Raw genomic sequence first — 23,007 nt, 5'->3', positions numbered from 1 at the left:
GAAGCTAGAGCAAAATAAAGCGGAATAAATGGGGATTGAGGGGACTCATTAAGATATAGGGAAGATGAGCAGAGTAGAGGGAGGAGGAGATAGGGAGGGAGGAGGGATGGGAAAGGGGAGAAAATGCAAAATGAATTTAACAAAATCACATTGTGTGCATGTATAAATATAACACAGTGAATTCCACTTTTATGTACATGTATAAAACACCAATCAAAAATAAATAAATGAGTGAAAGGAAGATGAGCAGAGAAAGGGGACTGTGGAGAGAGAAGGGAAATGGGGAGGCACAGGGGACTGAAATGGGAGTAAACCAAATTCCATATATGTATGAATTTGTCAAAATGAGCCCAACTATTATATATGACTCTAGTTAAAAAAAGTAGCACAATATACATTCTTTTTAAGTGCACTTGGAAACCTCCACAATAAAGTATATGTTAGTCTAAGAAAATTTGTAAAAATATTGTTAAATGCAAGTAAATGGAACCACAGATAATAAAATATTAATAGAAATTTTCATTGGTAGAAATATAGGAGATATTTATGTTTTTTTCTTTTTTCTATATTATCCATTTTTTCCTATAATAAACACTTTACCTTTCTAAAGACAAAATGTGAATAAAAGTCACAAAAAAGAATTGATGGTTAACAACGGAAAATAATGGATTAAGAAATGCAGGGAATTTTTGATGGAAATTGCATTGAATCTGTAGAGCACTTTTGGTAGTACGGCCATTTAGAAATGTTAGTTCTGCCTAAGAATATAGGAGGTCTTTCCATATTCTAAGGACTTCTTCAATTCCTTTCTTTAGTGTTCAGTCATTTTTGTTACAGAGGTCTTTCACCTCTTTTGTTAGATTGATTCCCAAGTATTTTATTTTCCAGGGGCAGTGGGGCAGTTTTTAGATGCTGATTCTTGGTACTTTGCTTAATTCATTTGTGAGTTCTAGAAGTCTTTATGGAGCATTTAGGTCAGCAAACAGAGATAATTTGAGCTCTTTGTTTCTTATTTGTATCCATTTAATATCTTTTGCTTGCCTATATTGTTCTGGCTAGAATTTCTAACAATATATTAAATAGGAGCGGTGAAAATAGATATCCTTTTCTTGTCCCAGATTTTAAAGGAAATCCTTTCAGTTTTTCTCTATTCAGAATAATGTTGGCCTTGGGTTTTTGTATATAGCATTCACAGAAATAGAAAAAGCTGAAAGAATAGCCAAAGCACTCCTCAGTGAAAAAAAAAAAAAACACAAAGCAAAAGGCATCACAGTATCAGAACTCAAATTATACTACAGAGCAGTAACAAAAACAGCATGATACTGGCACCACAACAGGCACAAAAACCAACAGAATACAATAGAAGACAGAGAGACAAACCCACATAAATATAGTTATCTCATACTAGACAAGTGTGCCAAAAACACATTGGAGAAAAGATAGCCTCTTCAACAAGTAGTGCTGGGGAAACTGGAAATCCAAATGAAGTAGAATGAAATTTAACCCTATCTCCCTGTATAAAACTCAACTCAATGTGTATCAAAGACCTAGGAATTAGACAGAAACCCTGCACCTGCTACACAAAAATGAGGGCCCAGCATTCTAACATGCTGGCTCAGAAACTGACTTCCTTAACAAGACTCCTAAAGTGCAAGAATTAAAATAAAAGATCAATAAATGAGATGGAATCAAATTTAAAAAGCTTCTTCAGAGCAAAGGAAACAATCAAGAACACGAGGAGAGAGCATAGAGAATGGGAGACAATCTTTGATACCTGCTCTTCAGGGCATTAATATCCAGGATATTCAAAGAACTCAGAAAACTTAACACCAAAAAGCAAATAACCCAATCAATAAATGGGCAAAGGAACTAAAAAGACACTACTCAAAAGAAGAAATATGAATGATCAACAAATACATGAAAAAAATGTTCAATATCTCTAGCAATAAGATAAATGCAAATTAAAACTACAATGAGATTTCATCTCACTCCAGTCAGAGTGGCAATTATCAAGAATACAAGTTAACAATAAATGTTGGAAAGGATGCAGGGAAAAGGGTACACGCATTCATTGTTGGTGGGACTGCAAATTGGTACAACTATTCCAGAAAGCAGTATAACGGTTCCCCAAAAATTTAGAAATGGAAGCATCGTTTGTTATCCCACTCCTTGGAATATATCCAAAGGATTTAAAACTAGCATACTATAGTGACACAGTCACATCAATGTTTATGGCAGCACAATTCACAATAGCTAAGCTGTGGAGCCTACCTAGGTGCCCTTTAACTGATGAATGGATAAAGAAAATGTGGTATGTATACACATTGGAGGAGCCATTAAGAAGAATAACTTTATGGCATGTGCCAGTAAATGGATGAGTCTGGAGACTATCATGCTAAGTGAAATAAGCCCATCGCTAAAAGCCAAAGGTTGAATGGTTTCTCTGATATGAAGAAACTATCAAAAATAAGGGGGGAAGTTAAGAGAGAGAGAGAGAGAGAGAATAGAAGAAAGATTAGTGGAGTAGACAAAGGCAAGTGAAGGAAAAGGAGGAGGGATGGGAACAAGAAAGTGGAATTAATTCTATATAACATATATATATATATATATATATATATGAATACACCACAGCGAATTTCACTACTATGTACATCAACAGGACACTAATTTAAAAAAAATAATAACTCTAAGTGAACAGCAGAAAAACCAGTAGAGTAGAGGGATGAGAACAGGGGAAAGGATATTGGAAAGGATGTGGGGAAAAGGGTACACGCATTCATTGTTGGTGGGACTTCAAATTGGTGCAACTATTCCAGAAAGGAGAGGGGAGGGGAAGTACCAGGGACTCAATTAGAACAAATAATATTTTATGCTTTCGTAATTATGTCAAAATAAATACTGTTGCCATGTGTAACTAAAAAGAAACAAACAAACAAAAATAAAGTACATGGTGAAGGTTTAAAAAAATAAAGATTCAGTATCTTTACTAATTACAAAAACCAAAAAAAGAAAAGAAAGAAAAAATGGGAAACAGCCACATCTCGTTTAGACTCTGGTGCACCAAAATTCAGCCAATTCCTTTATACTCACACTTGAAACTCTTCATAAGAAACCCCACTGGAGATGCTTCCCCTCCTTCTGGAGCTGTGTCCACTGTCTTCGTCGTCATCCTCCTCAGAGTCATCCAGGCTTCTTGGGAAACTGCGGCTGCTCATGGGACGCGGCAAAGAGCTATGGTCCAAGTCCAGGTCCTCCTGCAGGACAAGGGGTCGCCCAGTGAAGAGAGGAACCAAGACCTCACACAGAATTTAGCAAGGTCTTGGGCAAGTAGGAAATGGGTGTCAGCTAGACCAGGATGGCCACATTTTTCTATATTGTGGAATGCACACATTTTCAGACAGATTTTAACTATTAACGAGGAGTTGCTAAGCTTTTGTTTGGACAAGAAAGAACATTAAAAACATAAGAAAGAAAAAAAGTAAATAAAAGAATACCCTTATCACCTTCTTTTCATAAAAGAACAAATTCAATAACTCTAAAGCAGGAAGGATATAATCTCAGATTTTTGACTAAATACTGAGGCAAGAAAATTCCATTTACTGTCTTTGTGCCTACATTTCACAATGAATGTTGAAATTTGTAACCTTTGGACAAACTTGTCTGGAGCACTGTTTAGTAACAATTATTCTAGACTTTTCCTTGGAGGAAAGTGGCTTTGTATATTAGCATTTCATCTGTGTTCTCTATACCTTAATTTCTTCTTGTTGTTGTTAAAACATTTATATTTGAAAGTTAATGGTAAAACTGTTAATTCTTCTTAAGTTACATAAGCTCATTTACAATTTTATTTAATTATTATTTATTACTTGTTACTTGAGATGGGTTCTATGTTGCCCAGGCTGGTCTCCAACACTTGGGTTCAAAGTACCCTCGACATCAGTCTCCTGAGTAGCTGGGATTATGTGGGTACCACCATGCCCAACAGTTAATTTTACTTTCTATTACTCTGTAGTAAATATACAAATGAAAGACACATGATAATTTTATTTTGCTATAAAAGTTAATAATTTAAAGAGCAACTAATTAACCAGAGAAATTTTTATCTTCTGGTAACTTTTTTTTTCTCACTCTCTTGGACATAAAGAACTATTCAAGTAATCAAGCTCCTCTTTCAAGTTGACTACCAGAAAGCTTAGGGCCCAAAAGGCCAAGACCATTTTCCAATGTTTACAAGCATATGCCTAGTTATACAATATAGTTTTTATTAGCTTTATCCATAATGTATTTTTGCACCCTTGTTTCTAGTTTTCTGGCATTCATCTATTTTATTGCACCTTATATATTACTGTTTATATACTCCTTTTGGGATAAACAGAGCACTAATACATATGTTGAGAGAGAGAGAGAGAAAGACAGATTCCCAGTCACCCACCACTTAGGGCAGTGTTTGACTGGTGGTGGGTGCTGAAACAGATCATGGTCTCTTAACCTAGACCTACCCTCTCTTTTTCCAAGTCATCTCTCATCTGCTGATGTTCATGTTCAGTGAGCTCCTGGTCTCCATCTTGGTCATACTTGGTGAATATTGCCTCAATCTCTGCATCAGTATGGCCCTTCCTGAAATTGAGAGGATACAGATGAATTCATTCTTGTACATGGTCCAACCCCAACACCAAAAAATCAAAATGCAAGAGGAAAGAGAAATCACCGAATGGGGGCCTAGCCTCTTCTCAGAGCATATTCTAGAAAGACAGCTGCCTATGAAATAACTGTGCTTCTCTATGAGAATTTGGGCCATAAACATTCTCGCCAAGAATTGATTTTTAGCAGCAGGAACTTCCTAGTGACCCAGGATGTGTCACTCTTACCCTTTGAGATCTTGTCGAAGTTCATCAAAGTTTAACTTGCCTCCTCCTTGCCGAAGACTCTCTGAAATGTCATCCACAGTATTTTTTTTCAGTTTTAGTTTGACCAAAGCTTTATGGTATCCCTATTGGGGAAACAAAGCAGAACATCTCTTTAGTTTTTTTCTGCTTTTGCATTTGCTTTAACTCTCATTTGTAGCATCAACAAACATAAACCATTGCCTGGTAGAACTTGGTCACTGAAGTGTGTGCTAAATGAATGAATAATGAATGAATAATATGAAAGTCCTGTAGAAGACATATGGAAAAGGTAAGAAGTTTTCAATAAACCAAGGACTGAGGTCCTTTCCTTCACATGTGTTTTTGGATTGGTTGACAAATAAAAATCACTACATATTCTATAACTATCAGCTCCCAAATATATAGGTATATGCAACAGTTCTTAAAGAAACAATCTGTGAGGTGAATAGAGAGCATACCTCTTGGGAGCAAATCTTTACCCCTCACACATCAGATAGAGCACTAACCTCAAGGTATATAAAGAACTCAAAAAGCTAAACACCAAAAAAACAAAAAAAAAGACCAATCAATAAATGGGCCAAGGACCTGAACAGACACTTCTCAGAAGATGATATACAATCAATCAACAAATATATGAAAAAAATATTCATCATTGCTAGCAATTAGAGAAATGCAAATCAAAACCACTCTAAGATTTCATCTCACTCCAGTCAGAATGACAGCTATTATGAAGACAAACAACAATAAATATTGGCGAGGATGTGGGGGGAAAAGGTACACTCATATACTGGTGGTCAGCCTGCAAACTGGTGCAGCCAATATGGAAAGCAGTATGGAGACTTCTTGGAAAATTGGGAATAGAACCACCATTTGACCCAGCTATCCCTCTCCTTGGTCTATACCCAAAGGACTTCAAAACAGCATACTACTGGGACACAGCCACATCAATGTTTACAGCAGCACAATTCACAATAGCTAAATTGTGGAACCAACCTAGATGCCCTTCAGTAGATGAATGGATAAAAAAAATGTGGCATATATACACAATGGAATATTACTCAGCAATAAAAGAGAATAAAGTCATGGCATTTGCAGGTAAATGGATAGAGTTGGAGAAGATAATGCTAAGTGAAGTTAGTCAATCCCCAAAAAACAAATGCCAAATGTTTTCTCTAATATAAGAAGGCTGATTCATAGTGGGGTAGGGAGAAGGAGCATGGGAGGAATAGATGAACTCTAGATAGGGCAGAAGGGTTGGAGGGGAATGGAGGGGGCATGCGGTTAGAAATGATGGTGAAATGTGATGGTCATTATTATCCAAACTACATGTATGAAGACACGAATTGGTGTGAGTATACTTTGTATACAACCAGAGATATAAAAAATTGTGCTCTATATGTGTAATAAGAATTGAAATGTTGTGGCTGGCTCAAGCGGTAGCGCGCTCGCCTGGCATGCGTGCGGCCCGGGTTCGATCCTCAGCACCACATACAAACAAAGATGTTGTGTCTGCCGAAAACTAAAAAATAAATATTAAAATTCTCTCTCTCTCTCTCTCTCTCTAAAAAAAAAAAAAAGAATTGAAATGTATTCTGCTGTTATATATAAATTAAAAAATTAATTAAAAAAATAATACCAAGAAATCTGAGTCATGGATTAATTATCTTTTCCTTGTCTCACAGTAAGTAATTTCTTTATATATGTTAGATATACAAAAAAAAAAATCCCAGTGAAATATGGATGAGGATTTTTCACTAACATATAGAGTTGAGGCTAGGGTGTAGTGAATGGGTAGCATGCTGGCCTAGCATGTATGAGGCCCCAGGTTGATCCCCAACACCAAAGAGTCAAACAAACAAACAATAAATTATAGTCAGAGGTTGCTTTCCATGGTAATGCAGGTCTGTAAAAGTGACCTTGAAGATTGAAATTGTGAAAAGTGAACCAAATAATTAACAGCAGGAATTTTAATTGTTCCGAGAACTTTAAGACATTTTGATGAAACATTCAAACTCTCTTAGTGTCAGCTATAAATTCATTAAAAAATATAATATTAGTGCATTGAAATTTAAAACACTAGAAATATTGAAAAGTAAATTGTTATAATTCTTTTTTTTAAAAAAAAAAGGATTCAGGGCAGTTTAAACTGTGCTTGTCGTCACCTTCTCATATATTTTATAATATTATCCCCTACAATGTGAACTGAATGTGTTTTCTGTACATCAGTGGATTGTCATATTGCTTTCTAATTATGGATCACCTTCTGACAATGTTCTTTTGCACTTTCACTGTTATGAAATATCTCTACAAACTCTTCTTTTTACTTGAAGATTTCTGCTGGCATCCCCTCCTCCAAGACAGCTTCATTCTTTTCTTATTGATGTTGAAAAACTGTTCTTCTGGGTGTCCACCTGGATCTCTCCAGTGTTGGCAGTGTCAACATTCCCGTGCTCAGCTACTTCTTGGAAAACCATGGCATTTGTTTAGATTTCACTTTCAGGTTTGTGTATTTCCTTTCTTTGCTACGTTTCATCATTCTGGCCTATTCACTTTTTTCTATTATCACGTCTGTAAATGTCGCATAGGTTCATCACCGAGGACAGGAAAGCAACACTACACACTTTGTCACTGCATGAACCCAACAGCAGATGTCCAGTGACCAATCAGCAGCAGAAAGGAAGCAGTGTCACCAAAGGTCCCCAAGCATGAGGAACATCTGCTATTTAGGAATTAATGTGGGGATTAAAGAGCCAGCAGTGGAGTTCATACTTTGTGCTCTTACTCACTGTTAATGAGCAGTGATAATGCAAACTTGAACCAGATTTTTAAGGATTTGGTGTTATGTAACAAAAGTGTAGTACCTGAACATTGTGTGTTATCAAAACTGTGCACAATGTGGAGAGTTTCTGTACATGATGGAGGTATGCTAAAATGTAGGCAACCATGATGCTAAATTTAAGATAACAGGGATTTTAGGTTTCATGCAAGGGACTTGTAAGAAGCTGGAATTTTCCCTTACACCATGATAATATGGTGTATTTTCCCTTACACAGATAATATGGTCCCAGGGCTTGACCCAACAGAAAACAGGGTCAAGGAGCCCTTGTATTTACCAGCATGATGTTGGACAACACGCTTTTATACTACAAAAGTCTTTGTTATTGTGAAACTTTATTTTCCACCAAATAAAGAAGTCACGTGTAGAAGAATGAAGCTGCCCCACTCCTTGTCCTGCCCTCTCTTCAACATCTAACCCTGCCTGAGAAGCTAAGGAAGTGGAAGTCCTCAGGCACCAGGCTGTGGCCTATATCCAAGGACCTTTTCCTTTGACCATTTTACAACTGTTCTTAGAAGGTCAAGGGTAAAGGAAAAGGCATAAATACTGGCATCTAAAACCTTTTCTTTTTTAATATGATAATTGATATAGAAAAGCTGGAAATGGGTTTATATAATCTTGCCTTCCAGTTTATTCTGAGCTCAGAATCTGGAAGTGACAGTGGACTAGAGGAAATGTCTGAACATACAAAGGAGCTCAGACCCTAAGAGTCAACAAGGTAATAAAGACTTGAATTCAGGGGCTGGGGATGTGGCTCATGGGGTAGCGCGCTCGCCTGGCATGCGTGCGGCCTGGGTTCGATCCTCAGCACCACATACAAATAAAGATGTTGTGTCCGCCAAAAACTAAAAAATAAATATTAAAAAATTCTCTCTCTCTCTCTCTCTCTTAAAAAAAAAAAAAAGTTGAATTCAGGACATAAAAAGACTCCCTGATTTTCAAGCCAGCAGCACAGCTTTCAAGCCTCCAAGATAGAGAATATTTAAATTAGTTCTAAGATATAGTAATATACTCCTTATTTGAAATAATTTCAATGGATCATTATTGATTAGGAAAATTTGAGACAATTATTATTTTAAGTAGTAAATTTTAAAATTCAGAGAATTTGGGAATATCTTACCTTTCTGATGAGGTCTGAGAGCTCCATTTCAGCTTTCTGCTGGGCAAAATCAGATTTCACTTCAGAGTAGGTATCATTGATGATGGCCAGAAACATGTTCTGTTTGTAAATCAAAGAAAGGTAGGGGTTAAGAGACGAAGCCTAAACATATTTTGTAAACATTAATTCAATATGACACATGCTCTTTTGTTCACATTTTTTCCCTCAATTAGAAGGCTTTATGAAGTCATAAGTAGTTTCGCTACCATCTTCTTCTTCAAAAAATGTCCCCATTAAGTCATGGCAAAGGAAAATACACTATATTTTATTAGTTATAAAACCATGTATTTTGATATGTTTTACAAAAAGAGACAGGAAAATGGCAGAAAAATATTAATATCTTTACCTAGGAAGAGTGGATTATTTTAAATTGCTTGTTTTGTTCCATACATGTGTAAAAGTCACATAAACTATTATGGGTGTGGATCTGTAAAAAGCTCTTCAAATATCAAAAGTCAATATAAACAAGTAGAATTCTATTCTTATATCAAATTTTTTGCATGATCATATTTGAGATTTATACAATATATTTTAAAGAGTTAAAAAGATCATGGCAAATAATAGGCCAAATTAATTATTATATTATGTGCATGTATAACTATGTAATAACAAATTCCAACATTATGCACAACAATAATGCACCAATAAAATATGGAAAAAATCTCTGCAAATAGGAATATAATAGACTCAGTAGACAAAGAGTTAAGAAAAATAAAGAAGAAAACTTTGCAAAAAGATATAGACTTTGTAGTCAAGTAAAATTGGCTTTCAGTTTTGCAACTGCTAAGACTATATGGTTCAACTTTTTTAAGTCTCATTTTTAGGATATGTTTTGCATTTATGTAATGGCAAGTTACAGTTTTTCCCTTTACAGATTAGTAGTATGGGACAATGCAACACTATGCAAAATGCTTAGGATGTGTCCTACTGCAAGGCAAGGGCTAAATTATTTGCACCTATTATTATTATTCAGTGGCTGCTACTTTGTCCACTCTCCTGAGTTTTCCTTCCCCAGTGGTAATGTTTTCTAGTCACAGCATCTGAATGCAATTAACTATCTCCAAGCACTGCAAACCATAGGTCTTTCATACGTTCTTCCTCTTTGTACCTAACTTCAGTTTGCAAGGATAGAGTGGTATATGTAATTTTTTCTGTTTCCCCACATAAAAGTCCATGAACTCTTCATCAGGGCAGAGTCAGGCTCTGCTTGCCTTACCATGACATCCTTGGTATCACCCATATGCCTTCTACTGTGCAATATACATTATATATTCTATATGCTATATGTAATATTATAGGGATAAAGTGATGGAGTCAATATTTATTGACTCATTGATACATGAACAAAACAGGGCTCTCATTTTAGAAGGCTACTGATTCTCCATCAGAAAGAATACTAGTGTTCTGAAGCTGTGAGAACAGAATATAGAATACAAATAAATTCCTTGCTAAAGGCTCCATTTGAAGGGAGGGTAATTTCAGTCAGAATGTCCTCCACCTTCTTCTTTCCAACCCAGGCATCTACCATTGTATTCTGGCTTTCCAGTGGCTACATGATGCTTGCAAATGTTTTATTTAAAATGGGTTCAAGGGGCGGGGGTTCCTCCGAAGACATTTTGAAAAGTACAGTGGCAGAGTAAGGTTCCTGAAAGGGTGGGAGATGAGGTTCACTTTCTTCCTCCCCTTCCAGTCTTACCAGGGTCACCTAGCTGTCAGATGGGCCTCTGTACTAGGAGATCATTCCCTGTGAGTAGGGGGATGTGGGAGAGTGATTCTGGTTCTGACTCAAATAAGCCTTTTACACCAATGTGAATTATTTTTAAACAGAGGCAATGAATTAATACCAGGCAGTCAGCTTGCAAAGAGAGCCAATACTACAGTTAGCTTGTTATTTGCTCAGCAGACAAGTTTGTATTAAAAGTAGACTCCTGTCTATTACCTATCCATTTACCCATCTACGCATGTCTATGAGATACAGGGAAAACAGTTCCTGCTAATGTAGCACTGAAAAAGTTATATTTCAATACAAATACAAAAACTAAGATCTTGTTTTCCTGCTCTGCAGATTGATCCAATAAAATGACTGACTGATCTCAAGGTGCTGCCTTTTGAAGTACAATATTGAAATGAGTCCTCATCTGAGCAGTTCATATCATCATAGTTTTGTCCCTCATTTGGCAGACTGAACACTGAGAACACTAGGTGGCCTGAGGTCAACCGAAGGATCTACTGCAGGACTCTAAATTCCTGCTCTGTTATCAGAGGAGACATTCAGGTGCCCCAGAATCCAAAGCACCACCAATGTGAGAGGGTGACAAAGGCTTAAGCTTCTGCTAATTTATTTATAACAAGAAGAAGACACTTAGGAGGATTCAGTTCACAACCTAGCCAGGATGCTTGCACACAGCAAGATACAAATGGACTTGCTTGAAACCGCTGCACCTTCAGGGCCTGTTCAAGAGCATCATGACTCCATCAGTGAATGTCATCTCCTAACCAGGAATACCTGTGCCCACCTTCAGAATGCTACCCTCAATTACTGCAAATGTCATCATTCAACCTTCTACAAAGGATCTTTATGAAATTTACTGAAAATGGAAATGACTTCTTAAGATGACTCTTAAGGCAATCATTAAATCTGAGTGTTATATGAAAAATACCCAGTGCCTAAGTTAAGCTGAGTTACTTTAATAATATTTTTCAGTAGACTAAGTGAATATATAAATGTTAAGACAAAACACACAAAAAAACCTTTAAAACTACCTTATTAGATTGAAAGTGTTAACATTTAATTTGTAGCAAATAAAAAGACTCAAAAAGTGACCTAAAAATAATTTTAAAGCAATTTACACTCGTTGTTGGATTGAGTTTTACAGGTAATATTCCTTATATTAGTCACTAGGTGTCTACAAAGTGTTAAATATGAATAAGTTAAAACAGAAAATCTTAGTCTTGGAATGCAATAATTCACTCAAATACTACTCGTGATATCCTGGATCTAGCTTTCTTTGTCCCTTCCTTTTATTTTACTTTTTTAAAAGAAGAGTAAAATGAAAAGTAATGCTAGCAAGTGACTATGAAGTGTTGACATTTGTTTTTAAAAAAAAGTGTGAGTGAGCATATTCTACTTTAGAGGCAAAGTACTGTCTTAAGTAATATAATAAATTTGCACTTAAGTTTTAACTTTTTTTTCTTTGAGTAGAAACACATATGAATAAATGAAAGGCAATGAAAATAAATATTTTGTTAAGACTTAAAACTTTGAATGAATGAAATATAAAAAATTTTGCCAAATCAACATTTTGTTCTACTTCCTGGTCTCTATTTAAAATAATGAAGAATAGAAAAAAAAGAGAAGATGGTGATTCTTGAACATTAAATCTAAATCCCCTCACTATAAACAAAAGTGTACATACCAAAAGAATGAAGAACATAAAGAACACAAAGGTAGTGAAATACAGTGGTCCCAAAACTCGATTAGCTTCCTCAATCTCTGCAAAGTTGATATCACCCAAAATGATACGGAATTGAGTGACGCTATAAAAACAAAACAAAACAAAACACAACACCACAATACAGAAACAAAGAATGTCCCGCAACTGATGCAACATTTATTAAAGATGATTTCACATTCTAGGATTATTGTGGAAGTGTGGATAGCTCCCAAATAATTAAAAATTCAAGTCCTTTAGAAAAATCTTGCTGCTTATGTCAGCAATGGAAGTGTTCTGGAATAATAATATGCTTTCATGCTACATATTATTTCCATCTGGTTAATATTAAATGTAATTATTATTAGGTAACTTGTATAGCAACTGGATTTAACAATCTAAAACATAATCTGGCTAAATTATGGCCTTTCTATATCTCCACAATGGTCATTCTGAACCTGAAGACAATATCTCTTAAGAGAAAAAAAGAAAAGATTTTTTAAAGGATGGCTAGATTACATGTGTTCAAAGATTCAACAATCTCAAATTAATTCAAAATGAAGGTAAAGTGACTGGACATTTTGGGTGCTAGGTTTTAGTAAAATCATTTCCTTCACTGACTTTTATCAAACAGCCAGGTGAATTAGGACTCCCCATGCACAAAGCCCTATCAACTTCAATGTCATATTATTCCTCTCCTTTCCTAACTACTAATCCCTTTGTAAATGGCACAGGAATCTTATACTGACTCTTTTGTTGGTTTTGTTTTTCCTGTATCTGGGAACTCTGGAAAAAGACTGAAAATTTCTGCACTCTGAATTTTCTCCTAGAATATTCGAAATATCTATTATTCTACTTATAAAATAACTGGAAATTCAAAATGTATGGCAACCTATTCACCAAGAATGAAAATATACAAAAATGGCCTTTTAAAAGACTCCCATATACTTTGGGAGCCAGGAAGACTGGAATAGTGGTTTTCTGTGGCTGATCCACTTTATCTCAGTACCTGAGAGCAGCTATCTTAAGCATCAGCATTTCAGAAGGTATTAACAACTTTGCATTGGTAGGTAAATGTTTCTGGAAAAAGTGACTCATTTTTTATCTTGAATAAACATTTTTAACTCTTCCATAGTGCTCAAATAGCAACTGTGAAGGTTTCTTAATGCTTGAGAAGGCAGTAACATCTCTGATTATATTTTTCTTCTTAATTTTATATATACTTACATACATTCTTGGAAAGAACTGAAGTCATCAACCTGAGCACCAAAGACGAGGTATGCCAACTGAGCATATGCTAAGAATATAATGAAGAACATAATAGCAAAGCCAAAGAGGTCTTTGGCACACCGAGACATGGTTGTAGACAGTTGGCTCATCGTCCTGTTAAAATTGATGAATTTGAAGAGCTGTAAAAGAGGAAAGACAGTGACAGGTGAATAGATAAACACAATGTGGCACATACATACAATAGAATATTATTCTGGCACAAAACGGAATGGGATTTGGGTACATATTACCATGCAGACCTTGAAATCATCATTCCCAGGGAAACTATGTGTCATGAAAGGCCAAAACTGTACCATGGCACATATATGAGGCACTTAGATTGGTAAAATAAATAGAAAGCAGAAAGTATGTTACCAGGGGCTGAGGTGAGGGGGAGATGAGAAGTTAGTGCTGATGTGCACCTTAGGATGATAAGGCTCTGGTAGTGCACAGCAGTGATGGTGGCCCCACATCATGCATGTCCTTCATGCCACAGCACTCCACATTTTAAAATGTGACAATGGCAAGTTTTGTGTTATGTGTTTTAACCACAGTAAGACCAAAAGAGAGAGGACCGAAAGGACTTGGTTTTATTGTTTTCCAAAACCAGCTCTTCTATTCTTTTATTCAAAAAGGGTCTACTAAGTCCCTAACCCATGACAGGATCTGTTCTTGGAGTTGGAAGCAGGGAACAGAACACAGCTGCAGCCTCATGTGGTCACATTTTCCAGGATGATTAACATCATGGAAAAGGGCTTCCTCACAGTTTCAATGACTAGTGATATTTTTCCTCAAAAAAGGATTAAAATGTAAAAGAAAAATCTCTAACAAATAAACACCACAAAACATTTCAGGAAATACTATTTGTGTATCAGTAGCTATCTTTTATTTGGGCATCAATTATGTGGCAATGGTTTTCTCATATAGCTGAGTAAGCAGCCTGAGAAACACCATGTGAGGTCTATGCCCTCTGTTAAACCTCAGTGCTTCCAGGGATAAATATAAATTCAGGAAAGCACACAGCTCCTGGTAAGCACCTTACTCAACAGCTCTTCAAGAGAAACTTCTGTGATGGTAGAAATGTTCTACTAGTTCCATTTCCTAAAACAGTATACACTAGTAACATAGAGACGTTAAGCATTTAAAATGTGGTTAGTGGGACTGAGGAACTGAAATTTTTATTACATGTAACCTTAATTAATTGAAAGTGAAATGTAAATAGCCACCTGTAGCCAGCAGTTATTATCTGTACAGCACAATCAGAACTTGAGCTGGTCACACAGGTTGGTGGCTGCTTCAAAATTAATGAAATTTCCTGCATCACAAAAAATGAGGCTCACTGTACATAAAAATGTCCTAACCTTTCACACACCTGAAAATACACATTACGTTTTGTGAAAGAGGGAAATGAGTAAATTAGGTCCTCCTTGGAGGAAAGGTCTGTCCCAGCTGACATTCTGGGTAAAGCTTCCCTCTGGCCTCCTGGAACAGAGCATTTCCAGGTGCAGCATCTCTCCATTTCCTGCAAATGATCCCCTCTCTCAGATCCTTTTCCTCCCCTGGTCACGTTACATAAGTTAAAACTCAGATCTGCCCCAGTGTTAGGGTAACCTGGTCCGCCAGGCCCAACTAACACTGAAAAGGCCTCTTTTGTTTGTGTTAAATGACATCTACAGGATCTGATCTTGAAAGAATTCTGGCAGCAGAAGTAGCATCATCCATAATGAGAGGAACCATCCCATGAGTCCCACTAGTTTTTCTTGATATAAATTATGGAGCAGCTGGTCACAGAATTTTCCCAAAAAAAGGCAAGTTCAAGTCCTTTAAAATTTTGTGTGACTCATGTTAATTAAAGGAAGAAAAAATAGTACTAAAAACCCAGAACATGTTCTGAATCAATTACCTTAATCCACACAAAAAATACTGTGACAGCAGCTATATTGTTGAATTGTATTTGCCAATATGCCAGATGCTCGAAGTTGGGGAAAGTATTCTGGTCTTCCAGAAAGTGGAGTAGACCCTCCACATTTGATGTTCGATATAAGCTAATTCCTATAGCCATCACCGAGAGCTGGAAAACAAAAGGCTTATATTTTATTATACTGCTTTCAAAGAAGCTTACCTTATAATGAGTAGTTTATTTTTCTTCACCATGCATAAATGCCACATCTGGCCAATATGCACACCCAATGGCATTCATAAAAGTCACACACTCAAATGGCAATGCTTGGCACTGCCATAAAAGACATACACAATATATATTGCTTGCATTTCCTTACTTAGGAACAGAAATCCAGTAAGTGCATGTGTCCATGGGCCTGTGCATACAATGAGTACCCACAGATGCACCCGAGATGTCACTATAACAAACCCAAACTCGAGAAGGAAGGCCTTCTGATCATTTTGCCACCCACATATAAATCATTTTCTACCCCTCTCCTCTCTTTCCCTGATTTTTCTGGTTTTAATTTTATTTTTTATCTTTTAAAATTTTCTTGTGTGCCTCTTCATTCTCCAGTTTCTACCCATCCATTCTTTCTCTTCAGATATGCACATATACAACAGAGTCTGGGCCAGGAAGAACATATGGAAGTGAACTTGGGGTAAGCTCCACTCCCCAAAAACTCACACTCTTAAGACAAGATAAACACACAAAGCTAAATAATACAAAAAGTTCCTAAAGAGTTGGCATCAGGAGGGAACATGGCCGCCGAGGAGGAAGCAGGGACTCTGATGTCTCTGCACTAACGGGATCAAAAAGACCCTTTGGAACAGCGGCAGTCTTCACACTGAGGAACTTCTAGCAGAATTCCATGAAGAGGGGTCCTGCAGGGATCTGGTAGGTCTATTAGAAGTGTCGGTGTGTGGCCGCCGGGACTCGGGGCCTGGGGACTGTGATACTTGCCGGAGTCAGGCCGTCGCCTCCCCGGCCCCGGGCGCCGCGAGCCATAAAGACACAGACCGGGCCGCGGTGCGGCTAGAAGCCGGGAACGCCAGGGGCGGAAAGAGCGAACAGGGCAGCGCCGGCTGTAGAAACCGCGGCGGAGAGAGGCGCGGGAGCTCGAAGCAGAGACACACCGGAGAGAGTGAGCCAGCACCCCGCCATCATCCCGAAATAGCGAGAGGAGAAAGTTGGCGGCGGGAAGTGAGTAAGCCCCTCCTGTTCCGTGCCCCGCACCACTGCATCTGAAAAGCTAAGACAGACAGCTGCGACTCAGCATTAAGCTATCCGGCTGAGGCGGCTGGTCAGCGCTTCTCATTCCCCGGAGGTGGATGCCTGCCAGGCCTTCGTGGGTAGTGGCCGCAGGGTCCAGGCGGGGCTTGGGAGACAGTGGGGACCCGCCCGAGGCGTTGGTCGCCCGGCAGGGGGAGGCGAACTGCAGCCGTTTGCTGAGGACACCACTGTGGCAGAGGGCTGGCGTGGCAGGACTGCGGCGGAGGAGATAACTTCATTGAAGCCTGCTGCAGCAGGTGTGTGGTCTCCTGGTTCTCCCTCTCCACGCATCAGGGAAACCTTAAGAGCCCCTCCCAGCTCTCCCGAGAGTGCTACAGCCAGCCCAAGGGAGTCAGAGGTGCTGCGGGACTGCCGCTCCCTCCAGGGCTGGCTGTTGAGGTCTCTTGCACCAGCTACGGGGGTGTGGCTACAGGAGGGCAAGCAAAATTCGCTGAGGATTCTCAGCACCAAGCTCTACAAGCTTAGGGTCTGAGGGAATGGCAATCTGGAGGAGTGAGCCCAGTCGTTCATGAAAACAGGGCTCCCGGGAGCAGCAGACCTGGCCTGTAGCCAGTATTGTGGTGAGAGGGGCCTGGCTAGAGGAAAAGTGGAAGTGTTTGGACACAAGAGGAGGCCCTAGGCACTCAGGATTGGAGACTCGCCCAGTCTGGGAGGAGCTGCTGCACAGTGATTGGTTCCCGCGTACTGACGGGAAAGACTTGACCTGGGGGGCACAGCGCCACCTAGTGGAAGAGAAGTTAATCAAACTCTAAGACGGCATTTATTAGTCTTTTTTATTGTTTTTTTTTTTTGATTGATTGGGGTTTTTCTTTCATCCTCATTTTTCAATCTTGTTTTTTCTTTCTTTTCTCTTTTTTTTCTCCTTCTTTCTCTTCTAATCTCAATTTTATTTATTTAGTTTTAATTATTATTAATATTTTTTTAAATTTTTGTTCTTTTTTAGTTCCTATTTCTTTCTTCTTTTGTCTTTTCATTTTTCTTATCCCCCCTTCCTTGAATTCTACCTGCCTACTCTCATTCTCCTTAGTGACTCCTTCCCTTCCCTTCTAATACCTTTCCTCCCTAGCATCAAATAAATTTATAGGAAAATAACAGTAACCCAGCAGTCAACCAGAACAAGAAGCAACATGAGCAGCTTCAAGAAGCAAGGAAGAAGAGGAGTACAAGCACTGCAGGACAGCCTAAATATTCAGGAGGACCTAGAGTCATCAGAAAAATGGTCATATAAAGACCTCAAGGAACACCTTAGACAGATGGAATGGAACCTCAAAGAGGATACGAGACAGCAAATTCAAGCAGCGAAAGAACACATTGAGAATGAGTTACATAAACAGCTAAAAGAAGAAGTTAAGCATCTTTATAAGGAGATAGAGATTATAAAAAATAATCAAACAGTAATTCTAGAAATGAAGGAAACGATAAACCAAATTAAAAACTCAATCGAGAGTATCACTAACAGAGTGGAGCAAGTAGAAGCCAGAACGTCAGATAATGAAGACAAAATATATCAACTTGAAAAGAGTCTAGCCAACTCAGATAGGCTGGTTAAAAATCACGAGAAAAACATCCAAGAGATTTTGGATAACTTAAAAAAACCAAACTTACGAGTCATCGGGATAGAGGAAGGCACAGAGATTCATGCCAAGGGAATGAATAACCTGCTGAATGAGATAATTACAGAAAACTTTCCAGAAATAAAAAAGGAAACAGATATACAAATTGTAGATGCATACAGGACACCGAGCACACAAAATCACAGTAGACCAACGCCAAGACACATTGTTATGAAGCTATCCAATATACAGAACAAGGAGAAAATATTAAAAGCTACAAGAGAAAAGAGACAGATTACATTTAGGGGTAAACCAATAAGGTTGACAACGGATTTTTCATCACAGACGCTGAAAGCGAGAAGATCCTGGAACAACGTATTTCAAACACTGAAAGACAATGGATGCCAACCAAGAATTCTGTATCCAGCAAAATTAAGCTTCAGATACGACAACGAAATAAAAATCTTTCATGATAAACAAAAGCTAAAAGAATTTGCAGCCAGAAAACCTGCATTGCAAAGCATTTTGAGCAAAACACTACACGAGGAAGAGATGAAAAACAATAACCAAAACCATCAGTGGGAAGTGCCTCAGTAAAGACAGAGGGCGAGGGGAAAGATAATCACGGAGAAACAAACTAAATATTAAAAAAAAAAAGGATAAACATTCAAACATGGATGGAAGTTCAAACCATATATCAATAGTAACTCTGAATGTTAACGGCCTAAACTCTCCAATAAAGCGACATAGGCTGGTATCATGGATTAAAAAAACAAATCCAACAATATGCTGCCTCCAGGAGACACATCTGATTGGAAGAGACATACACAGGCTGAAGGTGAAAGGATGGGAAAAAATATACCACGCACACAGTTCTCGTAAGCAAGCAGGAGTGGCCATCCTCATATCGAATAAAATCGACTTCAAGACTAAGTTAATCAAAAGGGATAAAGAAGGTCATTATATACTGTTAAAAGGAACCATTCACCAACAAGACATAACAATTATCAATATTTATGCACCAAACAATGGTGCTGCGACATTCATAAAACAAACTCTCCTCAAGTTCAAGAATCAAATAGACCACAACACAATAATTATGGGTGACTTCAACACACCTCTTTCACCGTTGGACAGATCCTCCAAACAAAAATTGAATAAAGAAACTATAGAACTCAATATCACAATCAACAACCTAGACTTAACTGACATATATAGAATATATCAACCATCATCAAATGGATATACTTTTTTCTCAGCAGCACATGGATCCTTCTCAAAAATAGACCATATATTATGCCATAGGGCAACCCTCAGTAAATATAAAGGGGTGGAGATAATACCATGCATTTTATCTGATCATAATGGAATGAAACTGGAAATCAATGATAAAAGAAGGAAGGAAAAATCCTACATCACATGGAAAATGAACAATATGTTACTGAATGATCAATGGGTTACAGAAGACATAAAGGAGGAAATTAAAAAATTCTTAGAGATAAATGAAAATACAGACACAACATATCGGAATCTATGGGACACAATGAAAGCAGTTTTAAGAGGAAAATTCATCGCCTGGTGGTCATTCCTCAAAAAAAGAAAAAACCAACAAATAAATGAGCTCACACTTCACCTCAAAGCCCTAGAAAAGGAAGAGCAAAACAACAGCAAATGTAGCAGAAGGCAAGAAATAATTAAAATTAGAGCAGAAATCAATGAAATTGAAACAAAAGAAACTATTGAAAAAATTAACAAAACTAAAAGTTGGTTCTTCGAAAAAATAAATAAGATCGACAGACCTTTAGCCATGCTAACGAAGAGAAGAAGAGAGAGAACTCAAATTACTAACATACGGGATGAAAAAGGCAATATTACAACAGATCCTACAGAAATACAGAAGACAATTAGAAATTATTTTGAAAACCTATATTCCAACAAAATAGAAGATAGTGAAGACATCGATAAATTTCTTAAGTCATATGATTTGCCCAGACTGAGTCAGGAGGATACACACAATTTGAACAGACCAATATCAATGGATGAAATTGAAGAAGCCATCAAAAGACTACCAACCAAGAAAAGCCCAGGACCGGATGGATATACAGCGGAGTTTTACAAAACCTTTAAAGAAGAATTAAAACCAATACTTTTCAAGTTATTTCAGGAAATAGAAAAAGAGGGAGCTCTTCCAAACTCATTCTATGAGGCCAACATCACCCTGATTCCGAAACCAGACAAAGACACCTCAAAGAAAGAAAACTACAGACCAATATCTCTAATGAACCTAGATGCAAAAATCCTCAATAAAATTCTGGCGAATCGAATACAAAAACACATCAAAAAAATTGTGCACCATGACCAAGTAGGATTCATCCCTGGGATGCAAGGATGGTTCAACGTACGGAAATCAATAAATGTTATTCACCACATCAATAGACTTAAAGATAAGAACCATATGATCATCTCGATAGATGCAGAGAAAGCATTTGACAAAGTACAGCATCCCTTTATGTTCAAAACATTAGAAAAATTAGGGATAACAGGAACCTACCTTGACATTGTAAAAGCTATCTATGCTAAGCCTCAGGCCAGCATCATTCTGAATGGACAAAAGTTGAAGGCATTCCCTCTAAAATCCGGAACAAGACAGGGATGCCCTCTATCTCCACTTCTATTCAATATAGTTCTCGAAACACTGGCCAGAGCAATTAGACAGACGAAAGAAATTAAAGGCATAAAAATTAGAAAAGAAGAACTTAAATTATCACTATTTGCAGATGACATGATTCTATACCTAGAAGACCCAAAAGAGTCTACAAAGAAACTACTAGAACTAATAAATGAATTCAGCAAAGTGGCAGGATATAAAATCAACACGCATAAATCAAAGGCATTTCTGTATATCAGCGACAAATCTTCGGAAACGGAAATGAGGAAAAACACTCCATTCAAGATATCCTCAAAAAAAATAAAATACTTGGGAATTAACCTAACAAAAGAGGTGAAAGATTTATATAATGAAAACTACAGAACCCTAAAGAGAGAAGTTGATGAAGATCTTAGAAGATGGAAAAACATACCCTGTTCATGGATAGGCAGAACTAACATCATCAAAATGGCGATATTACCAAAAGTTCTCTATAGGTTTAATGCAATGCCAATCAAAATCCCAACGGCATATCTTGTAGAAATTGACAAAGCAATCATGAAATTCATATGGAAAAATAAAAGACCCAGAATAGCAAAAGCAATTCTAAACAGGAAGTGTGAATCAGGCGGTATAGCGATACCAGATTTCAAACTATATTACAAAGCAATAGTGACAAAAACAGCATGGTACTGGTACCAAAACAGGCGGGTGGACCAATGGTATAGAATAGAGGACACAGAGACTGATCCACAAAGTTACAACTATCTTATATTTGATAAAGGGGCTAAAAGCATGCAATGGAGGAAGGATAGCATCTTCAACAAATGGTGTTGGGAAAACTGGAAATCCATATGCAACAAAATGAAACTGAACCCCTTTCTCTCGCCATGCACAAAAGTTAACTCAAAATGGATCAAGGAACTTGATATCAAACCAGAGACTCTGCATCTGATAGAAGACAAAGTTGGATCCGATCTACAAATTGTGGGGTCGGGCTCCAAATTCCTTAATAGGACACCCATAGTACAAGAGTTAACAACAAGAATCAACAAATGGGACTTAATTAAACTTAAAAGTTTTTTCTCAGCAAGAGAAACAATAAGAGAGGTAAACAGGGAGCCTACATCCTGGGAACAAATCTTTACTCCTCACACTTCAGATAGAGCCCTAATATCCAGAGTATACAAAGAACTCAAAAAATTAGACAATAAGACAACAAATAACCCAATCAACAAATGGGCCAAGGACCTGAACAGACACTTCTCAGAGGAGGATATACAATTAATCAATAAGTACATGAAAAAATGCTCACCATCTCTAGCAGTCAGAGAAATGCAAATCAAAACCACCCTAAGATACCATTTCACTCCAGTAAGATTGGCAGCCACTATGAAGTCAAACAACAATAAGTGCTGGAGAGGCTGTGGAGAAAAGGGTACACTTGTACATTGCTGGTGGGACTGCAAATTGGTGCGGCCAATTTGGAAAGCAGTTTGGAGAATCCTGGGAAAGATGGGAATGGAACCACCATTTGACCCTGCTATTGCCCTTCTTGGACTATTCCCTGAAGACCTTAAAAGAGCATGCTACAGGGATACTGCCACATCGATGTTCATAGCAGCACAATTCACAATTGCTAGACTGTGGAACCAACCCAGATGCCCCTCAGTAGATGAATGGATAAAAAAAATGTGGCATCTATACACAATGGAGTACTATGCAGCAATAAAAAATGACAAAATCATAGAATTTGCAGGGAAATGGATGGCACTAGAGCAGATTATGCTTAGTGAAGCTAGCCAATCCCTAAAAAACAAATACCAAATGTCGTCTTTGATATAATGAGAGCAACTATGAACAGAGCAGGGAGGAAGAGTAGGAAGAAAAGATTAACATTAAACAGAGACATGAGATGGGAGGGAAAGGGTGAGAAAAGGGAAATTGCATGGAAATGAAGGGAGACCCTCATTGCTATACAAAATTACATA

The 23,007-nt window shown here is 37.6% G+C and overlaps 1 protein-coding gene across 2 annotated transcripts in view; it reads right to left on the bottom strand.

Moving 5' to 3' along the window:
• PKD2 (polycystin 2, transient receptor potential cation channel) overlaps nucleotides 1-23,007 on the bottom strand; it is a 61,480-nt gene that overhangs the window by 4,842 nt on the left and 33,631 nt on the right. For both annotated transcript variants that reach the window (XM_081304270.1, XM_081304269.1), the window contains 7 exons: nucleotides 15,485-15,652; nucleotides 13,540-13,721; nucleotides 12,298-12,418; nucleotides 8,843-8,941; nucleotides 4,869-4,990; nucleotides 4,500-4,617; nucleotides 3,091-3,254 (listed from right to left, as the gene is read on the bottom strand). In XM_081304270.1, the coding sequence (XP_081160396.1) occupies nucleotides 3,091-3,254; nucleotides 4,500-4,617; nucleotides 4,869-4,990; nucleotides 8,843-8,941; nucleotides 12,298-12,418; nucleotides 13,540-13,721; nucleotides 15,485-15,652 (974 nt within the window). The remainder of the gene's footprint in view (nucleotides 1-3,090; nucleotides 3,255-4,499; nucleotides 4,618-4,868; nucleotides 4,991-8,842; nucleotides 8,942-12,297; nucleotides 12,419-13,539; nucleotides 13,722-15,484; nucleotides 15,653-23,007) is intronic.

The sequence above is a fragment of the Spermophilus citellus genome (assembly GCF_964194105.1).
Source record: "Spermophilus citellus genome assembly, chromosome: 8".
NCBI classification, from domain to species: Eukaryota; Metazoa; Chordata; class Mammalia; order Rodentia; family Sciuridae; genus Spermophilus; species Spermophilus citellus.
Note: the sequence above shows the minus strand (reverse complement) of the source record. Positions and strands in the feature narration are given on the sequence as shown.